The 18,865-nt window shown below is 43.7% G+C and overlaps 1 protein-coding gene across 2 annotated transcripts in view; it reads right to left on the reverse strand.

Moving 5' to 3' along the window:
* The window catches only part of ABHD17B (abhydrolase domain containing 17B, depalmitoylase), a 47,152-nt gene that overhangs the window by 15,835 nt on the left and 12,452 nt on the right, over window positions 1-18,865 (reverse strand). For both annotated transcript variants that reach the window (XM_088464064.1, XM_088464065.1), the window contains exon 2: window positions 11,042-11,516. In XM_088464064.1, the coding sequence (XP_088320190.1) occupies window positions 11,042-11,508 (467 nt within the window). In that variant the 5' untranslated portion in view covers window positions 11,509-11,516. The remainder of the gene's footprint in view (window positions 1-11,041; window positions 11,517-18,865) is intronic.

Here is an 18,865-nt window from a genome sequence, read left to right on the forward strand (position 1 = left end):
AAAAGGGGCGACCCATGGTTAGACGAGATGTCTGTAGCCACCAAGAGAGGGACAGATGCACCTCTGGAGAAAGTACCATTGTTTGAGCTTTGATCCGATGGGGTAACCCTTTCCAACTGGAGAGGATCAGCCTTTGCAAAGGCCTGGAATGGAACTGAGCATACAGCACAATGTCAAAAGTGGACACTATGGATCCCAGAACCTGCATTGCTGAGTGGATCGACACCCGGCGACTGTGGAGGCATCTGCGCACTCGTAGTGTAAGTTTGGAGATGTCTGATCTCAGAATCAGTGAATCTTTCTGACAATCCAGCAGGGCTCCCAGATGAATCATTCTCTGTGAGGGATTCAGGGAGGACTTTTTCCAGTTGACTAACCATCCATGATTGTGAAGGAAAGCAATGGTTAAAAGCTAAAAGCAGGAGGTCGTCCAGATATGACAACAGTCGGACACCCTGATCACACAGGTGGGCCGCCACGATTAGCAAATTTATGGCTAACACCCGTGGAGCTGTGGGCAATCCAAAGGGCAGAGCCTGAAATTGGAAGTGTTGCTATAGTATAGCAAACCGGAGCTATCGCTGATAGTACATGTAGGTACGCGTCCTGAATATCCAGAGATACCATAAAGTCCCCAGGCTCCATAGCTAGAATGATAGAGCGTAGGGTTTCCAGCCTGAACCTGGGTACCCTGAGGAATTTGTTCAGGGATTTGAAGTTGAGTATAGGCCGATGAGACCCATTAGGCTTTTGAACCAGAAAGAGGGTAGAATAGTAACCGGTCCCCCGCTGAGATAGCGGGACTGGCACAATTACTCCTGCTTGCAGCAAGGACTGTATGGTTTTCCGGATTTGTAAGGCCATGCTTGGGTCTGAAGGAGTGCCTGTGTAGAAAGACTGGTGGGGTGACAGTCGAAGAAATGAGATGGCGTACCCATGGGAGACCACTTCTCTTACCCAAGCATCCGTGGTGGTTTGACACCAGCACTGGGCAAACTGAAGAAGTCAGCCTCCCACTCTGGGATCCCCCAGAGGGAGGCCCGTCCAGTCAGGCTGAGGGCTTATACTCGGATTTTGAAGCAGGGTGCTTGGTGGTCCAGGGCTTGGCGGCCCTAGTGGAAGCAGACTGCCAAGGAAAGGACTGACCTTTAGGTTTTCCTTGAGGACGAAAAGGACCTAAAAAGATGTAGTCCGAGGATTTGCAGTAGTAGTTGCTGAAGGCAGAAATGCAGTTTTTGATGCTGCCAATGTGGTTACAATCTTGTCAAGGTCTAGGCCAAACAAGATCTCCCCATTGTAGGGTAACACTTCTAGGTCTTTCTTTGAGTCCGCGTCTGCCTTCCACGAGCGCAGCCACAGGAAGGACTGGCAGACACTGCCACAGTCGAGACTATGGAGGTTAGGAGACTGGCATCCAATCTTGCTTCTCCAATATAGGATGCTGCATCTCATATGTGAGTGTCGAAAGACATCTGATCCCTAGAAGCATCTGAGGGAAAGAGTCTTCAAGTGCTTCAAGCCCAGCTCTCTAAAGCTTTAGCCACCTATGCAATAGCCATGGTCGGACGGGCAATAGCCCCTGAAAGAGTATATCAATTTAAGACAAGATTCAACCTTTCTATCCGTAGGGTTCTTCAAAGAGGATAATGCATGGATAGGTAACGTATTGATTTTTAATTAAACGCGTAACATGCGAATCTACCGCAGGGGGGAGTCTCCCATTTTGAACAGTGAGCCACAGGAATTGGATAACAGGAGGTCAGACGTTTTTGAGGCTGAAATCTCTTACCAGGAGTTTGCCAGGCTGCCGCCATGTGTTCAGCTGATTGATCCGAAAGAGGGAATTCTGCTGAAGCTATTGTCGTTTAAACAGTGTGTGTGCTTTGATTTAGGGGCTGGCTCGTCATCTTCTATTAGTAAGTTGGATCTAGCAGCTCGCACAAAGGCAGGAATATTAATTTTAGACTGACTCATCCTCCCCGAGGGGAGTCAGTGTTCGAGAGATCAGCAACTTCTGCCTCCTCAGATGACACTTCAGAATCTGAGAGCTGTGTGGACTGTGAAGATAACACGACGCTTAGGTGGTTTACTGGGTACGGGCTTTCCACCTTGCAACATAGTTTGAAAGGCTGCAGAGAAATCCACCAGGCTCTCTACCGAGCTAGAGAGTACATCTACACATGGAGGGGGCACAGGAGGTACCTGTATTGCCTGAACCTCTTGTGGCAACACCAGAGGCGGAATTAGGGCCTGTTGTGGTAACCCCATAGGGGGAATTACAGTTGGAACCGCTAGGTGGTCCGCAATAGTAACCAGCACCTGAGAAAAGGAAGCCCAGGGGGCTCTTGTGCAGGAGCTTGGGGGGGGGGGGGGGGGGGGGGTCTGATAGGCCTGGTGGAGTAGAACACTTAGCACAACCCATCTTGTATCAAATACTCCTCACTTAAGCCTGCAACACTTGAAATGCACGAAAGCAGTATGGGTGCAGATGTTTGCTTGCGACTCTTGCCTTTGCTAGACATAGCTGTAGAGTAGAATAGCACACAATATGGCACTGGGTATAATGCAACCACTGGGTATGTAGGATACAAGTAGGAATGCAATATACTGATCCTGTCTTAGGCTTGGGCAAGCTGCAGGAGTGCACAGCATAAATATGGCACTGTGCAGTAACCAACTGTATGTGACATCCCTCACAAATACATTTATTGTAGAAATGTGAGGTACTAGGAAAAACCCTGAATACACCTGTATGTTAGGGCTAAGTCAGAAAGAAAGGGAAAGATATATACTGACAGTATAGAGAAATAGACAGGCAACACTAGCATAAATCACACACAATGCAGAAATGCAATAGAACTGCAGAACAGCACTACAATCAACTACACAGATTCTGTGGTCAGTGACTCAACCTCGGTTAGGCTATAGCGCTACATAACCAGACTCCAGGGAGAGGTATGTAGGGGGACCGGACCCTGCATTTCCCTGAAAGAGCTGTGGCTGAGCCTGGAGAAAACGGCTGCCGGAGATCTGACGGGGCGTGGTCAGAGAAGGAGAGCAGTTCAGGGAAGCAAGACCTCAGAGAGGAGGGGCCGCTTTAAAGAAGGAAGCCGACCTCCCCATGCTGATTTTTAACCACCGGGACGCTAGATTCCTGCTCCATCTGTACCCTGGTGGTCTAGTGGATCACTTTGGACAAAACCTGTGTTCACTCTCAGCGCCTCTGGTCTGTCCTGAGATCGGAGGTATGACTGCCGTCCGCGGGTCACCGCAAGCGATGACCCGCCTTACCTGTCCCCTGGAGTCCGGGCTGCAGTCTGGGTCCGTCTGCTGGGCCGGCTAGCGATTACCCCGGGATGCCCACCGAAATCTCCAGCCGAAGCTGCCGTTGCGATACCCAGAGGGGTGACTGAGCGGCAGCTGAGACGTCCTGTGGACAGTCTGCTGCTGCGCGCTCAGCAGAAACCATAAAAAAAAAAAAAAAAAAAAAAATAATCATAAAATAAAAGCTTTTTGGGATGCCTAAGCAGCACACTGCATAATTGTGATCCGACTCCGGCCGGGCACCGACGAAACGGAGGTGGCTCAGAGGCGGGGTATAGGGGGTTGGACCAGTGCATCCTGGGAGCTGAAAGCTGTGTGGTGCCAGGTCTTCAACCACCACCTACACCCCAGGTTCTCCCTGTGGAGGCCTATGGACCCTGAAGAAGAAAATGTAGAGTAAGGGTATTCACAGTACACAAAGAGGCCAACTTATAGACACCCAAGGAGTATAGAGCCAGTTATTTAAACAGTCAAGATTGAGAAATTAAAAGACAGTCCCGCAGAACAAGGTGGCCTATCACAATGAGGGTGGCTGGAGTCTCCGTTTAGGTGTTCAGAGGCATACGAAACAGTAATTACATGAGAGCAGAAGTACAATATGGGCACCTATCGGCTCAGACAGTGGTGGTCAGAGGTAGGGCACAGCCCAGGATACCCACAGGTTCCAAAGAATCAGAGCGCCCAGTAGAAAGGACCCTAGTGTCCCTCTTCTCACTAGGTCCTTTGGGTAGAAGGGTTCCAGAAATCTCAAAGCTGTAGTATGGAGCAACCAGTTATAGGTTTCTGGTGAATGAAATGAGCAGCTCCAGATCAGGGGTATAGGTGCCACGGCAACGAGGTCCAGCTCAGGTTGAGTGTAGGGGAGGGGGAAAATCTAGAGGCAGCAGGCTATGGAGTGGGAGTGATGAAGGCAGCTGCTGGCAGCCCAGGAAGGCAAGAACACAGTTGAAACAAAATTGTAGCCAGACACCTCACAGCAACCCCGTCAGAGTGCTCAATCCAGCGCCAGCCGACCAGATCTCAATGGAGTCCAACAACGAATGAAAGTGGTGTCAGGCGTTCAATGCTTGACAACTCCGCAGGTGTAACTGGCAAGTAGGCTTAACGCATGGTAGGCAACCGGTACAGCAGAAATACACAGGAGCCACCGAGACACAGGTCTTGAAACCGTGGGACCTTTGCAAGCAGAAAGGTCAGAGGGGTGGAACACTCAACAAAGTGACAGTCCCGGACCGCAGCTTAGCCATGCCCCCGACGGAGTAGTTATTTTAAGGTGTTGAAAGCAACATTTATTATGACTACATATGAACTCTCATTTTTGTGGCTTACATTCTACTGCATGACAATCAATACACTTCTTTACGAGACCCATAATTTAATTATATTGATTAACCAATACAATAAAACACAGGATGTGACATATCTATGCATTCTTGATGCAGTGTATGAGCTGGAGCCTGACTTCCTAATTCGTCTGCAACAGTCCACTTCTTTTTCTATCATACCAGATGCAGGCTGGGAGATTTCACAATGAGAGTGCTGCATGACGACATCAGTGTTTACTGCTATATTTTACTTTGTAAAGGCCCCTTATTTTATTGAAAGGGAAACGGAACATGATGCGCTGCGTAATCATCACATAAGTTTGCAGTGAATTACTAAAACAAAGACTGTAAAATGGAGTATTAAAGAAACATTTTTATCCAACATCAGACCTGCTGCTGTGACCCTAGTCCCTTGAAGTGTCCATCAAGCAGTAGGAAGCCATAGAAGCTGAATAACAGAACAGGTGATAAAAGGGCTACCTACAAGTGAATGAAATGTAGCCTTGTTTCAGTGTGCAGTTTATGGTGTGCATATACACACAAAAACCTCAACCAGCCTCAGCATGGCCGGACTGTTACCAACACAGAATGAAACAGATGCACTGAAGAAAACTTCAAGGAATCTGGATATGATCACTCAATTTTTTCATAAGAATTCAACCTTAAGCAACTACTGGAAGACTTCTCACACCAATAGTAGCACAGCTTTATTTATTTCACCTGCTCTACCAGTCACACAGACATGTGGGACTGGTGGACAGAAACTGAACATAGCTCCAGTGTCCGGCCTACTCATCTGTACACGCGTCTCCAGTCATCCGCTGCCAAAAGCCTCAGACACCAGCGTGCAGTTATTAAGGCTTGCTGCATTGGACAAAGGAGAGTTGAGGACGGAGGAAAACTGAGCTGAAACAAAGCTTACATATTCGGCCCCCTTAACTGTACATCCGATTTTCTCTGGATGCTGTATTCAATCTCCAAGTTTATATTGCATAAAAACAGACTGAGCATACCGGGGATCCAAGTAACAAGAGTTTTAGATAAGCACCAAATTAAGCAAACTACTGTACATAAGACATAACAGGCAGTTTTTACAAAACTAGTATGATAGAAGGACACAACAATGAAAGTAGACAAAACAGCTCAAAGGTTTACCATCTAATGGGGAGGGACAAAGTGGAGACCAGATTGGAGCCCACAGGGTTGGGAATAAAATGGCCAAAAGGCTGTATGCGGCCCAGCAGGGAAATCAGGTTTGAGCAGTTGCTTTAAGCTGTAATGGAAGAGCTGAGAGCACATGGCTCAGATGTCCTGATGAAAAGTGTCAGATGCTACAGTGGCATCAGGAAATGTATTTACACAGCAGAGATTGGGCATTGGTTGTTACTAGATCCAAGTTGGAGAAAGGACCTCTGACGTCACAACCACATGACCACTACGGCAGAGCCAATCAGCTACCTGTGTTACTATCCACGTGGGCATTGAGGAGGGAATATAAACCTGTAGCGAGCCACTATGCCCGAAGCGCAGCAAGTCCGTGAGGGGAGACACGGTCCCGTTCTAAACCTTGCTCCTCCCCTTGTTGTCACCAGTCACATGGGTGTGATGTCAGAGGTCCTGTAAACCACTTCACTTTAGACCTACCCATTGGGCGTTTAGTTGTACTTCACATAACAAAAGCTGGATTCATATGCTGGTATGTTCGAGACCACACACTCTGCTCTAGGAACCACTATACTAAATGGGACTCCCATTGTCATAAAAAATTTTAAAAAATGGAAAAGGGGATTATTTCCTCAAGGACTGGTCATTTTTAATAACCAAGAATAATTTAAATGAAACTTCTCTGTATTTTCCCTGGTATTTACTGGTTTTACAGAATCTATAATTCTATCAATTGTATTAACAAATCAGTACAAGTATATTCAAGGTATATGTTTTTCAATGTGAATTTTAATAAAATAACTACCGTACTAGAAGTTGAGCCTTTTTGGAATTTTGTCACCACAAGAGGGTCTTATTGCAGCACGGTTATCACCACTTAATTTATTTAGGTAGATATAGGTTTGACATCACTAACAGCCACAGCAATTACACTAGCACGTGTCTTTTCTGGGTTTAATTCTTTTGCTGAGCATTGCCTCCAAAATATCTATCACTGTGAATAAAATAGGATTCGAGAGCACGCAAAAGCGTGTGAGGTATGACAGTTTAATACAACTTGTCAAGTCTCCCCGATCCCGGAAATGAAATAATAGCCCACCACTTGGATTGCAGGTTGGAGAATTTGTCCAATATGAACAAAGATAATTGTAAAGATTGTCACACTCAGACAGATTATTATAATTGCAGATACACTCACTCCTGTACTACATCGTGCACAACATAGCCACAGGCATGGCAATAGAAACAAGTCTGTAGTATAGGATGCTAGGGAACATTTGGCAATCTAGAATAGATGGTTTAATATTGTGTAACTATTGCTGCTCATTATACTTTCATAGACACAGGTTATCCAGCTGGATTGTCCTTACAGCGGAAATGCCAAAATGTTCTATGAATTTGGTATGACAAAGCCATGACACATAATAAACATTTAGCAAGTGCAGGAAGTGGGTACAAACCTCAGAAATGTATGCAGAGAGAAATATTGATATCAATTGCATTCATTATGATTAATAAAGAAATTCTGAGTACCGTATATACTCGAGTATAAGTCGACCCGAATATAAGCCGAGGTACCTACTTTTACCCCACAAAACCTGGGAAAACTTACTGACTCCAGTATAAGCCTAGTGTGGGAAATGGCAGCAGCTGGTAGTGCCCCCAGTAGTAATCCCTCCTGGTAGTGCCCCCAGTGGTAATCCTCCCTTTCAGTGCCTCCAGTAGTAATCCCCCCCTGGTAGTACCCCCAGTAGTAATCCCCCCTTTTAGTGCCCCCTATAGTAATCCCCCCCTGGTAGTGCCCCCTGTAGTAATCCCCCCCCCTTGTAGTTCCCCCAGTGGAAATCCCCCCCCCTTGTAGTGCCCCCTGTAGTAATCGCCCCCTGATAATGCCCCCTGGTAGTGCCCCCTGTAGTCAACGCCCCCTGGTAGTGGCCCCTGTAGTCAATGCCCCCTGTAGTCCCCTCCCCCCCCCCCCCCCCCCAGTAGAGAGACGTGAAAAGAATAAAAAAAAATAATCACTTACCTGAAACTCCCGCTCCTGGTCCCGCCGCTGTCCGCTCCTCCGGCCGCTTTGCATGGGAGAGACGTCGTCATGACGACGTGTCTCCCATCACCCACTGCGGGAGCCGCTGAGAGTCTGACAGACTCTCAGCGGCTGCTTATTACACCAAACACGCAGCTGCCGGCTTCGGTGGCTGTGTGTTTGGCAGTGTGTAGCGCTGACCGAATTCTGTCCGGTCAGCGCTACACTTGACTCGAGTATAAGCCGAGGGGGTACTTTTTCAGCACATTTTTTGTGCTGAAAAACTCAGCTTATACTCGAGTATATACGGTAATAAGGACATTAAAATGCATCTTTATAAAAAGCAAACTAAATAATAACTAAATAAATAACCCCTTGCCTGTGTTCAACAAAACAAGCACACTCATACTGAAAGTTGTAATTTTCATGACAGAGGGCCTGATTCAGAGCCGGACGCTATTTGCGAATGGACGTTCAGAAAAAGGGGCCGGATATTTAAAGAGAGCGCTCGCTCTTTGAGGTCTGTTGACGCCTCTATGTCTGAACGAGCGAACGAAATATGCGCTCACTATTTTGTAAAGACGCCCCCTGGCCGCTCGCATCCTACGTCATCTCCGCTATTTATTTGATTAATCGAGTACTTGGAAAGACATCTGAACTGCTCGCAGAGCTTGTGGTTGGATTTTCCTACCGCAATCATGCGAGCAGTTCAGGCTAAGAAACCACCAAGTGACGTTGTCGATGACGCTGCTTTGTTAATTATGCACACCCTTAAAACGCCCGTTTTGACCTTTGGCACGCCTGCGTTCGGATCTCCACTCCCCATTTTCAAGCACCTTCCCCTGTTACCACCCACAAACGCCTCATTCTGTCACTCAAATTAGCAGGCATTCGCTATTTTGCGAACACATGGAATTCGACCGCACTGACTGGTTCGCGCATGCGTATTACGAGCCGTACGCATGAGCAGTTGTGCTAACATCGCTCGGAGCGAATGAGCGGCCGTTTACGAGCGGCTCTGAATCAGGCCCAGAGTTCCACACAGCTCCCGTACAGAGGCAAAAAGGACAGCTCAACAATAGACTCCAATGGAATAGCCCCTCTGAGTTTCATTTTATAACAGGAGGTGGAAGACTATATGCTTGGTTTTACAAAGTAATTATTTGTAAATGAAGCTTATCTCAAGCATGGAAATAAAAAGGAAGAATTCAGTACAATTCCACACAGCATATTTATGTAGTGATGATAGTTTAAAATCATTACTTCATGGTAGGTGTAAACGGTGCCTGTGTGGTTACAGCTAGATCCCCTTCTGTAGATTGACCCTGACATTATCAGCCAGTGTCCAACGTCATTTCCTAACATCCAAGTGGGCATAGAGGGGGGCATATAATCTTGTGGAGAGTGCAGCAAGCCACCGAGCCCACGAGGGGCCAACTTTTTTTTGGAGGACTTTGTGGGCAGGAAACTGCACTTCCACCCTCAGTCCACGTCACTTCCAGGTACAATATCTGAAGGGGAAATATGCCTTTCCGTATATCCAGCTTGAAGTACAGTAGATTTCCTAGTGGCTGGTTCCTCCCTCAGGAGCTGTCACTTACATCTTGCAGTTGCGATCATCCAATCCTCCCTTCTCTCCATCGGTTCTCCCCCCACTCCCCACTTTCATTATGTCTCATGTTTGTCAGTGGCAGGATAGAAGTATATGCAAGATACAGCACTGGACGAAAGTGATAAGCAGTGGGGATTGCGGTGAGGTGGCTATAAGCAAATTTTAAGAGTGTTTCAACCAGGCAAAGTGGGCTGCTCTTGATTTGATGTACTGTGGGGTTGTCTACTGTTCATTGCATGGTAGAGTTAATCATTTAATAGTGAAAGGGAGCTTTGTTTATTGGATGTAGCCATTTAGATGATGGCAGGGATTATTTAATTTGAATAATGGAGTTATGGTGGCACATTCATTTAAGGAGGGGTGATGGGGATTAATTTAATGCTTGGGGGGGTTTGGGCTATAAATGGAATGTATTGGTAAGCTTTCTTAAATGTGAATTCATTTTTGGGAGAATTTTTTTTTTTTTTTTTAAAGGAGGATACAGGTTTATTTATTAAATGTTAAAGCTATTATATGTTGGGACTAGTTGCAGGAAAGAAACCCTAAATTAATATTAGTAATTTAATTTTCATTTCAACACTTAAATTTCATGTATCCATCTTTATTCCAAACAGGGTCCCAACATGCCAGGACCAAAAGAGCAGCTACTGAACTTAAGACTCATGGAAGAATAGGTAGTGAAAGCTACAAGAACTGGGAGTATTCAGACTGCCTGGCTTTTGGTGTGTTGTTCTCCTAATTGCAAGGAGAGTCAGGATCTATATCCAACTTTACAATGCTGTGCCCCTAAAGGGGAATCTGCGTGCTCTACTGTTAGGTACATGCAACACCCCATTCGTGACGAATGCAATGTGAAGCAATACATACCTCCCAACTGTCCTTGCAGTTGGGACAAGGTATTGAATGAGTGGTATACCCAAAATTGGCCTGACCCATCATTGCCTGTGTATTTAAAGCAGGTGGGAAGAGTTGTAGAGCAACCCAGCAATGTCTATAAATGCTTGCCAAACCACTTCCATGCTGATCATGTCCACTCTGGCAGCGTGTCGTTGAAATTCCCCTCTAGAAATCCTGTAGTTTCCACTGCAGGTCAGTATCTTGCTTTTCAGGATATAAAATCACAACATTTCAAAAAAACACCCATGTGCCACCAGCCTACTATATGTCATTGAAAGAATATTGAACAAAAAAAAAAAAAGACAGTAAGACATTGATAAAATTGTAACTCAATTCATTAGGAAATTGAACCTATTCAGTAGTGGAACTGCATTTTCTTTTGACAGAACAAATAATGCATTCAAATTAAATATGGGATAGAATGTAAAAGTGAACAGGTTTGCCAATACTAATGAGAGGTTTACCATACCAGGGCAGATTCTGACTGCACAGAGGTGTTCAATCCCCGTTCAAACAAAGCAGATGCATCTTTTGACCTAAATTTGGCAAGGTTAGGAGATGATCACACACAGGTCAATGAAGTTCCTCTTCCAATACTGAGTAACCTGAATTATTGCAGTCATATAGGGCCATGATATGGGATTTGAGACATAGAATGTGGACAGCTTAAATACCAGCACTTCAGTCACTTACCTCGTTCTAAGAGCAATCCAAGCAGCATCAATGTCGGCATACAAATTCTTCTCCGTTGGCTTCCCAGAGCTTGACCCGTATCCAGAATAATCGTAAGAAAATATGTTACAATTAATCCGAGATCCCAGTCCTATGTAAAAGCTGCTCATCTGACCGAGATCTACAGCATTTCCGTGAGAAAACAGAAGTGTGTACTTTGCATTAGGAGAGCAGCGTACAAACATGCAGGCAATGCGATTTCCCCGACTGGTTCTAGTCATGAAGCACTCTATTGCATCTTTTTCTCTGGAGGAATACTGCCAGTCCGCTCGCTCCGAAAGATGAAGAGTCCAGCGGCTCCCGCTCTCATCACATATAAGAGTGTAAGTTGGATCAGGAGGTAAAAATGCAAGCTTTGAGGCAATTTTCCCTGGGCATGGTGGGCAGCAGAAGAGGCAGCACAGCTCACTAAATGAGAGATTATTCATCTTTGTCTCTGGGAAGAAAAAGACAGACATTTAATTTAGTGTCCAACATTATTGCTTGAGGTTAAATGGATTTACTTTGTCAGTATATTAAAATCGTTAGGGGACGGGACCCTCCGATACATATGAATAGTTTATATAGCTTTGTTCCCATGTAATAAGATTACTGGTAACCCATGGTCCATGTGCAAAGGAGACAACGCCATCAGTTGTATGGTGCACCAATGGCATGTATCTGACATTCTAAAAAGGAACGAAGGAACATTTTAAACACAAGAATAGTATTGAATAGAATAGTATTGTTACATCAGATTAAAAAAAAAAAAGCATTAATGAGTTAAGCCAACTCAAATAAAAGTGAATAAAAGCTAGAAATCGGTGGTTTGCTACCATAGTGTATAGAACACAAATTTGATTTGGTGACTAACATCTGGCAAGTGTATGGGAAATACACTTGTCATGGAATTGTATGCAGTAGTCCTTAATTTAGGTCATTCAAACATTTAAAATCTACATAAGAAGTGTGCTGCATCAGGCATTAGGTGTGAACAAACCTTAATATGAAATAGGAGAAGACTGTTTATAAGTATTCTCTCCTATTTTAGATGCAGGGTCACAGTCACGGCTAAAGCATTATATTACAACCTTTCAGCATGTATGTTTTAAAAACTTATGTTTAAAATCAATGCAAGTACATCGTGAAAGTAAGCATTTGAAATGCCTTCACAGGTTGCAATAGGTTTTATCCACATCCTAGGCAGATGTGTGCCACAAAATCACATTTTTATTTCATGCGGATTCAATGGTTTCCTTTCTGTAGGACAAAGAAGCAGCACAAACCAGATTATTATTATTATTATTATTACCAGTTATTTATATAGCACACACATATTCCGCAGCGCTTTACAGAGAGAATATTTGGCCATTCACATCTGTCCCTGCCCCAGTGGAGCTTACAATCTATATTCCCTAACACATGCTCACACACATACACACTTATGGTCAATTCTGAGGGTAGCCAATTAACCTACCAGTATATTTTTGGAGTGTGGGAGGAAAGCGGAGTACCCGGAGGAAACCCACGCAAGCACAGGGAGAATATACAAACTCCACACAGTTAGGGCCATGGTGGGAATTGAACCCATGACCTCATTGCTGTGAGGCAGTAACGCTAACCATTACACCGTCTGTGCTGCCCACACGGCAAAGAAGTCAATACATAGAGAAACAGATTCCATCTGTCGAGACAGGTCATCACGGACACAATCCTTGTTTGGCAAAGAGCAGTTTAATATGCGGACATATGTCCAGAAGTTTTTTTTTTTTTTTTTAAATACGGTGTTCTCATTAAACATAAATGGAACAATAGTGAAGTCAAGTCAATTGTTTCCAACCTACTCTCTTCCATATGCCCAATTCTATCTTGACAACTTGAAAGCTGGCCGCAAGCACCATGGGTAGCACTGCTGTCTCACAGATCTGTAGTCATGCGTTTATTTCACACCAAAGCCCCTCCAGGTGCACTGGATTTATCCATCACTCCAAAAGGGGTTGGGTACAGGATGCTGACGCTTGGGATCCCAGTGGTCAGAATCCTGACGCCCGACAAGTTTAGGATACTGACACCTGTCGGAAGGTATCCTAACCCTCCCACTCCCTGCACCCTAAACCCTCCCCCCCAGTACCTAACCCTAACCTTCCTCCTAACCCCACCACTTACTATCGGAATGCCTGCGCTGGGATTTCAACTACATCCCCTCCAAAGACATTGGTTTCTGTCCAAAAAATAAAACTGTACTTTTAAGTTATGGTGCATACACACGGTCACAACAATTTCATCAACGATGAACGATTTCGGACAGTATTAAAATGAATAAAATAGTCAAAATTTAACTGCAAACAGTGTCTGTGAGATCGTTATCTGACCTGCGGGAAAACGCATCGTTCGTCAATGCATGCCCTACATGTCAAAGATATGAACGATTTTTACAATAGTTATCGTTCATATCTGATCGTGTGCATGCACCATTAGAGGTGTGTTACAGAATTTATACTAATCTCCACTGGGGCAGAGTGTGATGTAAAGGACAAAATATACTCTGCACGCTACGGTGTAAATTGGTGATGCTATATGAAATAATAATCCAAGTCTCATTAACTGTAGTTAATGCAGGGTGTGAAAATGGTTTGTGTGCACTTTCAGTAGGTGAAAGTTTAACTCCACCTATAGTTATGTGGAACGTATATCTGCACCACATGGCGGATGCAAATCAGTGATCACGCTATAAAGCTGCAGAAAACGCATATGTACAAAAAACAGATCGTGACGAAAAACTTAAGGTGTGAATCCACTACACGAGAGTGGAACGACTGTACAATTATAACAATGTAATCATTCACCATCCTGTGCAGTGGATAATGTGCCCACACTGAACGATATGTCGTTCAGTGTCGGAACCCTCCCTCATCCCCGAACATGCACAAAATGACGATCTTGTCAGGTTGGCCTGCATGTTCCGGCGATGACAAATGCCAACAACGACCAGCGGGAATGCGCAACGCTGGTCATTGCCGGAATTTTACTGCACGATTAATGAATGATAATGATGTCGTAATCGTTCAATCGCTTATTTTTCTTGTCTAGTGGATACACTCCTTAAGAAGCTGAAAGCAGATTAGGTCACCTATCTTGTTAATTTTACTTCAAAACAAATCTTGCCAATTCCAAGCATCAACTTTTATAAAAGTAGAAATAAAAAGGAGAAACCGCACATAAAATTAGGGAATCCAATCCTGGGATGCTGGACAGTTTCAGGCACCCAAATTCCCATTGTGGACTTTACTTGTGGACTTAGGGCCTGATTCATTAAAGATCGCTATTGCGATCACAGCTGCGATTACACACGCAATTCAGCTGCGCAAATATGCGAATGTTTGCAACTGCTCAACCAGCATAGACACGTCCACTACCGCTTTCTCACATATGTGAGACCGTGTAATCCTGCGCATACATTGGTAAAATAGGACCCTCGTGCAGAATTATAACAGGTCTGACCTGTCTCAGAATTGCAACTGTCGTTGCACGCAGTGTGCACTCTGCGAATGCCATTGCAGTGGATAATTTATGCACGCAGAGGTAACGCCGTTCAAACGGACCTGCATGCCTGTGTTTCTCCAGCCACTCCCCCGTCACCACTCCCCAAACGACGATGTCCCGTCACTCACTCTGCAATGGCTTTGTCAGAGTGTGTGATCGCAATTGTAACCTGTGCAGTACGCTCCATGGGCCGATCTGCGCACACTGTTGCAATTGCGTTCCATAATGAATCAGGCCCACAGTGCACTGTTTGGTGCTCAACAGCCACAAATTAAAAAAAAAAAAAACTGCCTTACGGTACAGTTAACATACCATTCGTACTTACGGTCTAATATAAATAAAGGTGTGTCACTGTAAAAAAAAATAAAAAAAAAATTGCAATCTTAATTCTTCTTTTCGAAGTGCCACCTTGGAATTTTATAGTATCTTAACACAAAATAGAAAAAAATAAGTTACTTAATAAAAAAAAAAAAAAAAAAAAAGTACAAGACATCTGTTTTTAGGTTTTTGAAAGCAGATGATAATCAAACAACAAAATGCAAAACTTTTAGTGCTATTCTAAAAACCTCAGGTGCTTCTATAAAATGTTTGCATACACATTTAACTGTCAAACATAAAATAAAAGTACGCCCTAAAGAGACCAAGGTCATACCAAGTTCAAGTCAAATGAATATTGAACAATGTCCACCTATGGAACAAAAAAGTTCCTATTATTTTGGGCCTTCAGAAGATACATCACTAGATGCAACATTTTCTACATCACAGTATTTAAAGGCAATTATCAATTACTAAAGGGTATGCTGATTAACCTTCTACCCTGACTGCCATACAAAATAGTGTGAATTATGTCCTGAAAATTAAATCAAGTCATCCAGGAAATAAGTAACTTTAAAGCGTGTGTGGGGGGTGTGTTTCTGCTGCAATTGATGAATGGACACCTACTGCTAACACACAGTGCCTTGCAAAAGTATTCATCCCTCTTTGCATTTTTCATGTTTTGTTGCCTCACAACCTGGAATTAAAATGGATTGTGTGAAGGTGTGCATCATTTCATTCACAGAACATGCCTACAACTGTGACCTTGTGTTTTTTTATATTGTGAATCAAACAACATTTAGGACAACATGCACGCTGAAGTTTCCTGTTTTAAATATTCACCCCCTAAATTTAGTACTTTGTGGAGCTACCTTTTGCGGCAATTACAGCTGCAAGTCGCTTTGTATAAGTCTCTATGAGCTTGCCACATCTTGCCCCTGGGATTTTTGCCCATTCCTCAAGGCAAACTGCTCCAGCTAGTTCATGTTGGATGGGTTCTGCTTGTGAACAGCAATCTTCAAGTCTGACTACAGATTCTTAAATGGATTGAGATTTGGGCTTTGACTAGGCCATTCCAACCCATTTAAAGGTTTCCCCTTAAACCACTTGAGTGTTGCTTTACAACAGGGGTTCCCAACCACGGTCCTCAAGGCACACTAACAGTCCTGGTTTTAAGGATAGCCATACTTGAGCACAGGTGACTTAATTAATATCCCAGTTAATTTGATTTAACCATCTGTGCTGAAGCCTGGATATCACTAGAACCAGGACTGTTAGTGTGCCTTGAGGACCGAGGTTGGGAATGACTGATTTAGCAGTATGCTTCGGGTCATTGTCCTGCTGGAAGGTGACCCCCTGTCCCAGTCTCAAATCACAGGCAGACTGAAACAGGTTTTGCTCAAGAATATCCCTGTGTTTAGCACCATCCATCTTTCCCTCAATCAGTTTCCCAGTCCCTGCTGCTCAAAAACATCCCCACAGCATGATGCTGCCACCACCATGTTACACTGTGGGGATGGTGTTCTTGGGTTGATGGGATGTGTTGGGTTTGCGCCAGACATAGCATTTTCCTGGGTGGCCGAAAAGTTAAATTTTAGTCTCATCTGACCAGAGCACCTTCCTCAATACATTTGGGGAGTCGCCCACATGCCTTTTGGCAAACTCAAATCGTGTCTTATTTTTATCACTAAGTAATGGCTTTTTTCTGGCCACTCTTCCATAAAGCCCAGCTCTATGGAGTGTACGGCTTATTACGGTCACATGCACATATACACCAGTCTCTGCTGTGGAACTCTGCAGCTCCTTCAGGGTTACCTTTGGTCTCTGTGCTGCCTCTCTGATTAATGCCCTCCTTGCCCAGTCTGAGTTTTGGTGGGCAGCTCTCTTGGCAGGTTTGTTCTGGTACCATGTTCTTTGCATTTGATGATAGATTTTTGAAGGTGCTCCAGAGGATCATCAAAGATCTGGATATTTTTTTTTTTTTTATAACCCAACCCAAGATTTGTACTTCTCAACAACTTTGTCGCTGACTTTTTTGGAGAGCTTCATGCTGTGATGCCTCTTGCTTAGTGGTGTTGCAGCCTCTGGGACCTTTCAGAAAAGGTGTGTTTATACTGACAGATCATGTGACACTTAGATTTCACACAGGTAGACTTCATTTCAGTAATTATGTGACTTCTGAAGGTAATTGGTTGCACCAGAATTTGAGGGGCTTCATAGCAAAGGGGGTGATTACATACACATGCCAATTTTCAGAATTTTATTTAAGAAGATTTTCACACACACGCCAAAGTTAATTCTGGAGTTTGGGTCTGTACAGAGTTCACTGATCAAAGACTGCAGAAGAATATCTTGAAATTTTGAAGACACGATTAATAAGGAGTTTCATGTGATGCTTAATAATTATATTGTTGCGATCAGCACAGATGGTTCAAATGGAAATGTGCAAAAAATTTTAGTTGCTGAACACCAGTTTGAAGGCCGTACACCAGGCTACATGCCCTTCACTTTGCAGTATGTGATGTTCTCTACAAAAAAGGGCTCTACTGAACAGTCACAATCTACAAGCCCTCTTCATCCATAACAATGGCTGATCAGTTTCCTCTTTTATAGATTACGATAGAGGATGATGTTGATGAGTGAACACAGGCACAGCTGAATTAGCAGGTGATATCACAGCTGAAGCTATGGCCATGGGCTTAACCGTACTTAAAGTCTGTACGTGCTTTTTCTGCAATCGGGTATGTAGGGAAGAATACCTAAAGAGGAGTTAGCAATGACACAGGATGCCCTGCTTTTTCTTATGTAGCATTTTTAGCAAAAAACCTTCATTTTTCTTAAAATATTGCAGATTCCATTCCATCAGTCTAGTCAACTAACTTTCAACTTCCTGTGTTGAGATTTCAGCTGTTTTACAATTTTTTCCAACATTTTAATTCTTAAACCCAACCCCGAGATTAATTCCTGTATAGTGGCCCGGTAATCCCTAATTCCCAGAATTTTTAAATAATTTCAGGACTGGAATCCCTACATATAATAGAGCAACATTACCTTTCATACCAGTTATGTGTTTATTTAGCAAACCTTTCCAGAGCTACATTATTATGCCCCATCTAAGCAAGGGGAATTTAATAAGGTACAAATCTATGAAACCTGCTTTGTTCGGAGACACAGTTTATGTGTGGGGTGAACCTGTCTCAGCAGAGGGATGGTAATCAAGGCCACTAATGATTCCGCTTTTATTTTGTATTTTAAACATTACAAGGACTAAAGATGAAAATGGTTTGTTTTTTTACTTTGGAACCCTGGTTGCATAACAAATAGGTCTAAAAAGCTCAAATTCTTCTCTGCACACTGGGGAAACCTTGGTAAGGCTGGAGGTTTGAAATGAAATTAGTCAGCTGTAGAATTTAAAACAAAGCCAGGACAAACTACACCTCAAGGCCCCACGTACATCAGCAATGATTGCAGCAATCGTGCAATTTGCAATCGATTGTGTATAAAGATCTTTCCCTTTTTCAATTGATTGTGGCAATTCTGCAATGCAAATATTTTTATACACAATCGATTGCTGATGTATGGGGGCCTTCAGATATTGCCATTCAGTTGTTCACACTGCAGGTATTCAGGAGAGGGGGATAGAAAAAAAAACCTATATATTTACACATTAAAGTGCACAGCAAAATGTATTGCATCTATGTATGGGCTTACAAGTGTGCTCAATTTGTTTGTTATCTAGTTTATGCCAACGGGATATGTAAATGCTACTTAACTGCAAATCATTGTCGTTACTCTGTGCTCCTGTTGAGCTGCATGGAAATGTTCCAATGCACTGGACAAGCGACAGATGCCAGAAATGGAACAAGAGTTCAAATAAGAAAATTTCAATACAAACATGTACTGTCTCACTATATGTAAAATTTCTGTGTATGTAACTTGGGTTATCAA

The sequence above is a fragment of the Taudactylus pleione genome, unplaced genomic scaffold (assembly GCF_031769625.1).
Source record: "Taudactylus pleione unplaced genomic scaffold, aTauple2 ptg001573l, whole genome shotgun sequence".
NCBI classification, from domain to species: domain Eukaryota; kingdom Metazoa; phylum Chordata; class Amphibia; order Anura; family Myobatrachidae; genus Taudactylus; species Taudactylus pleione.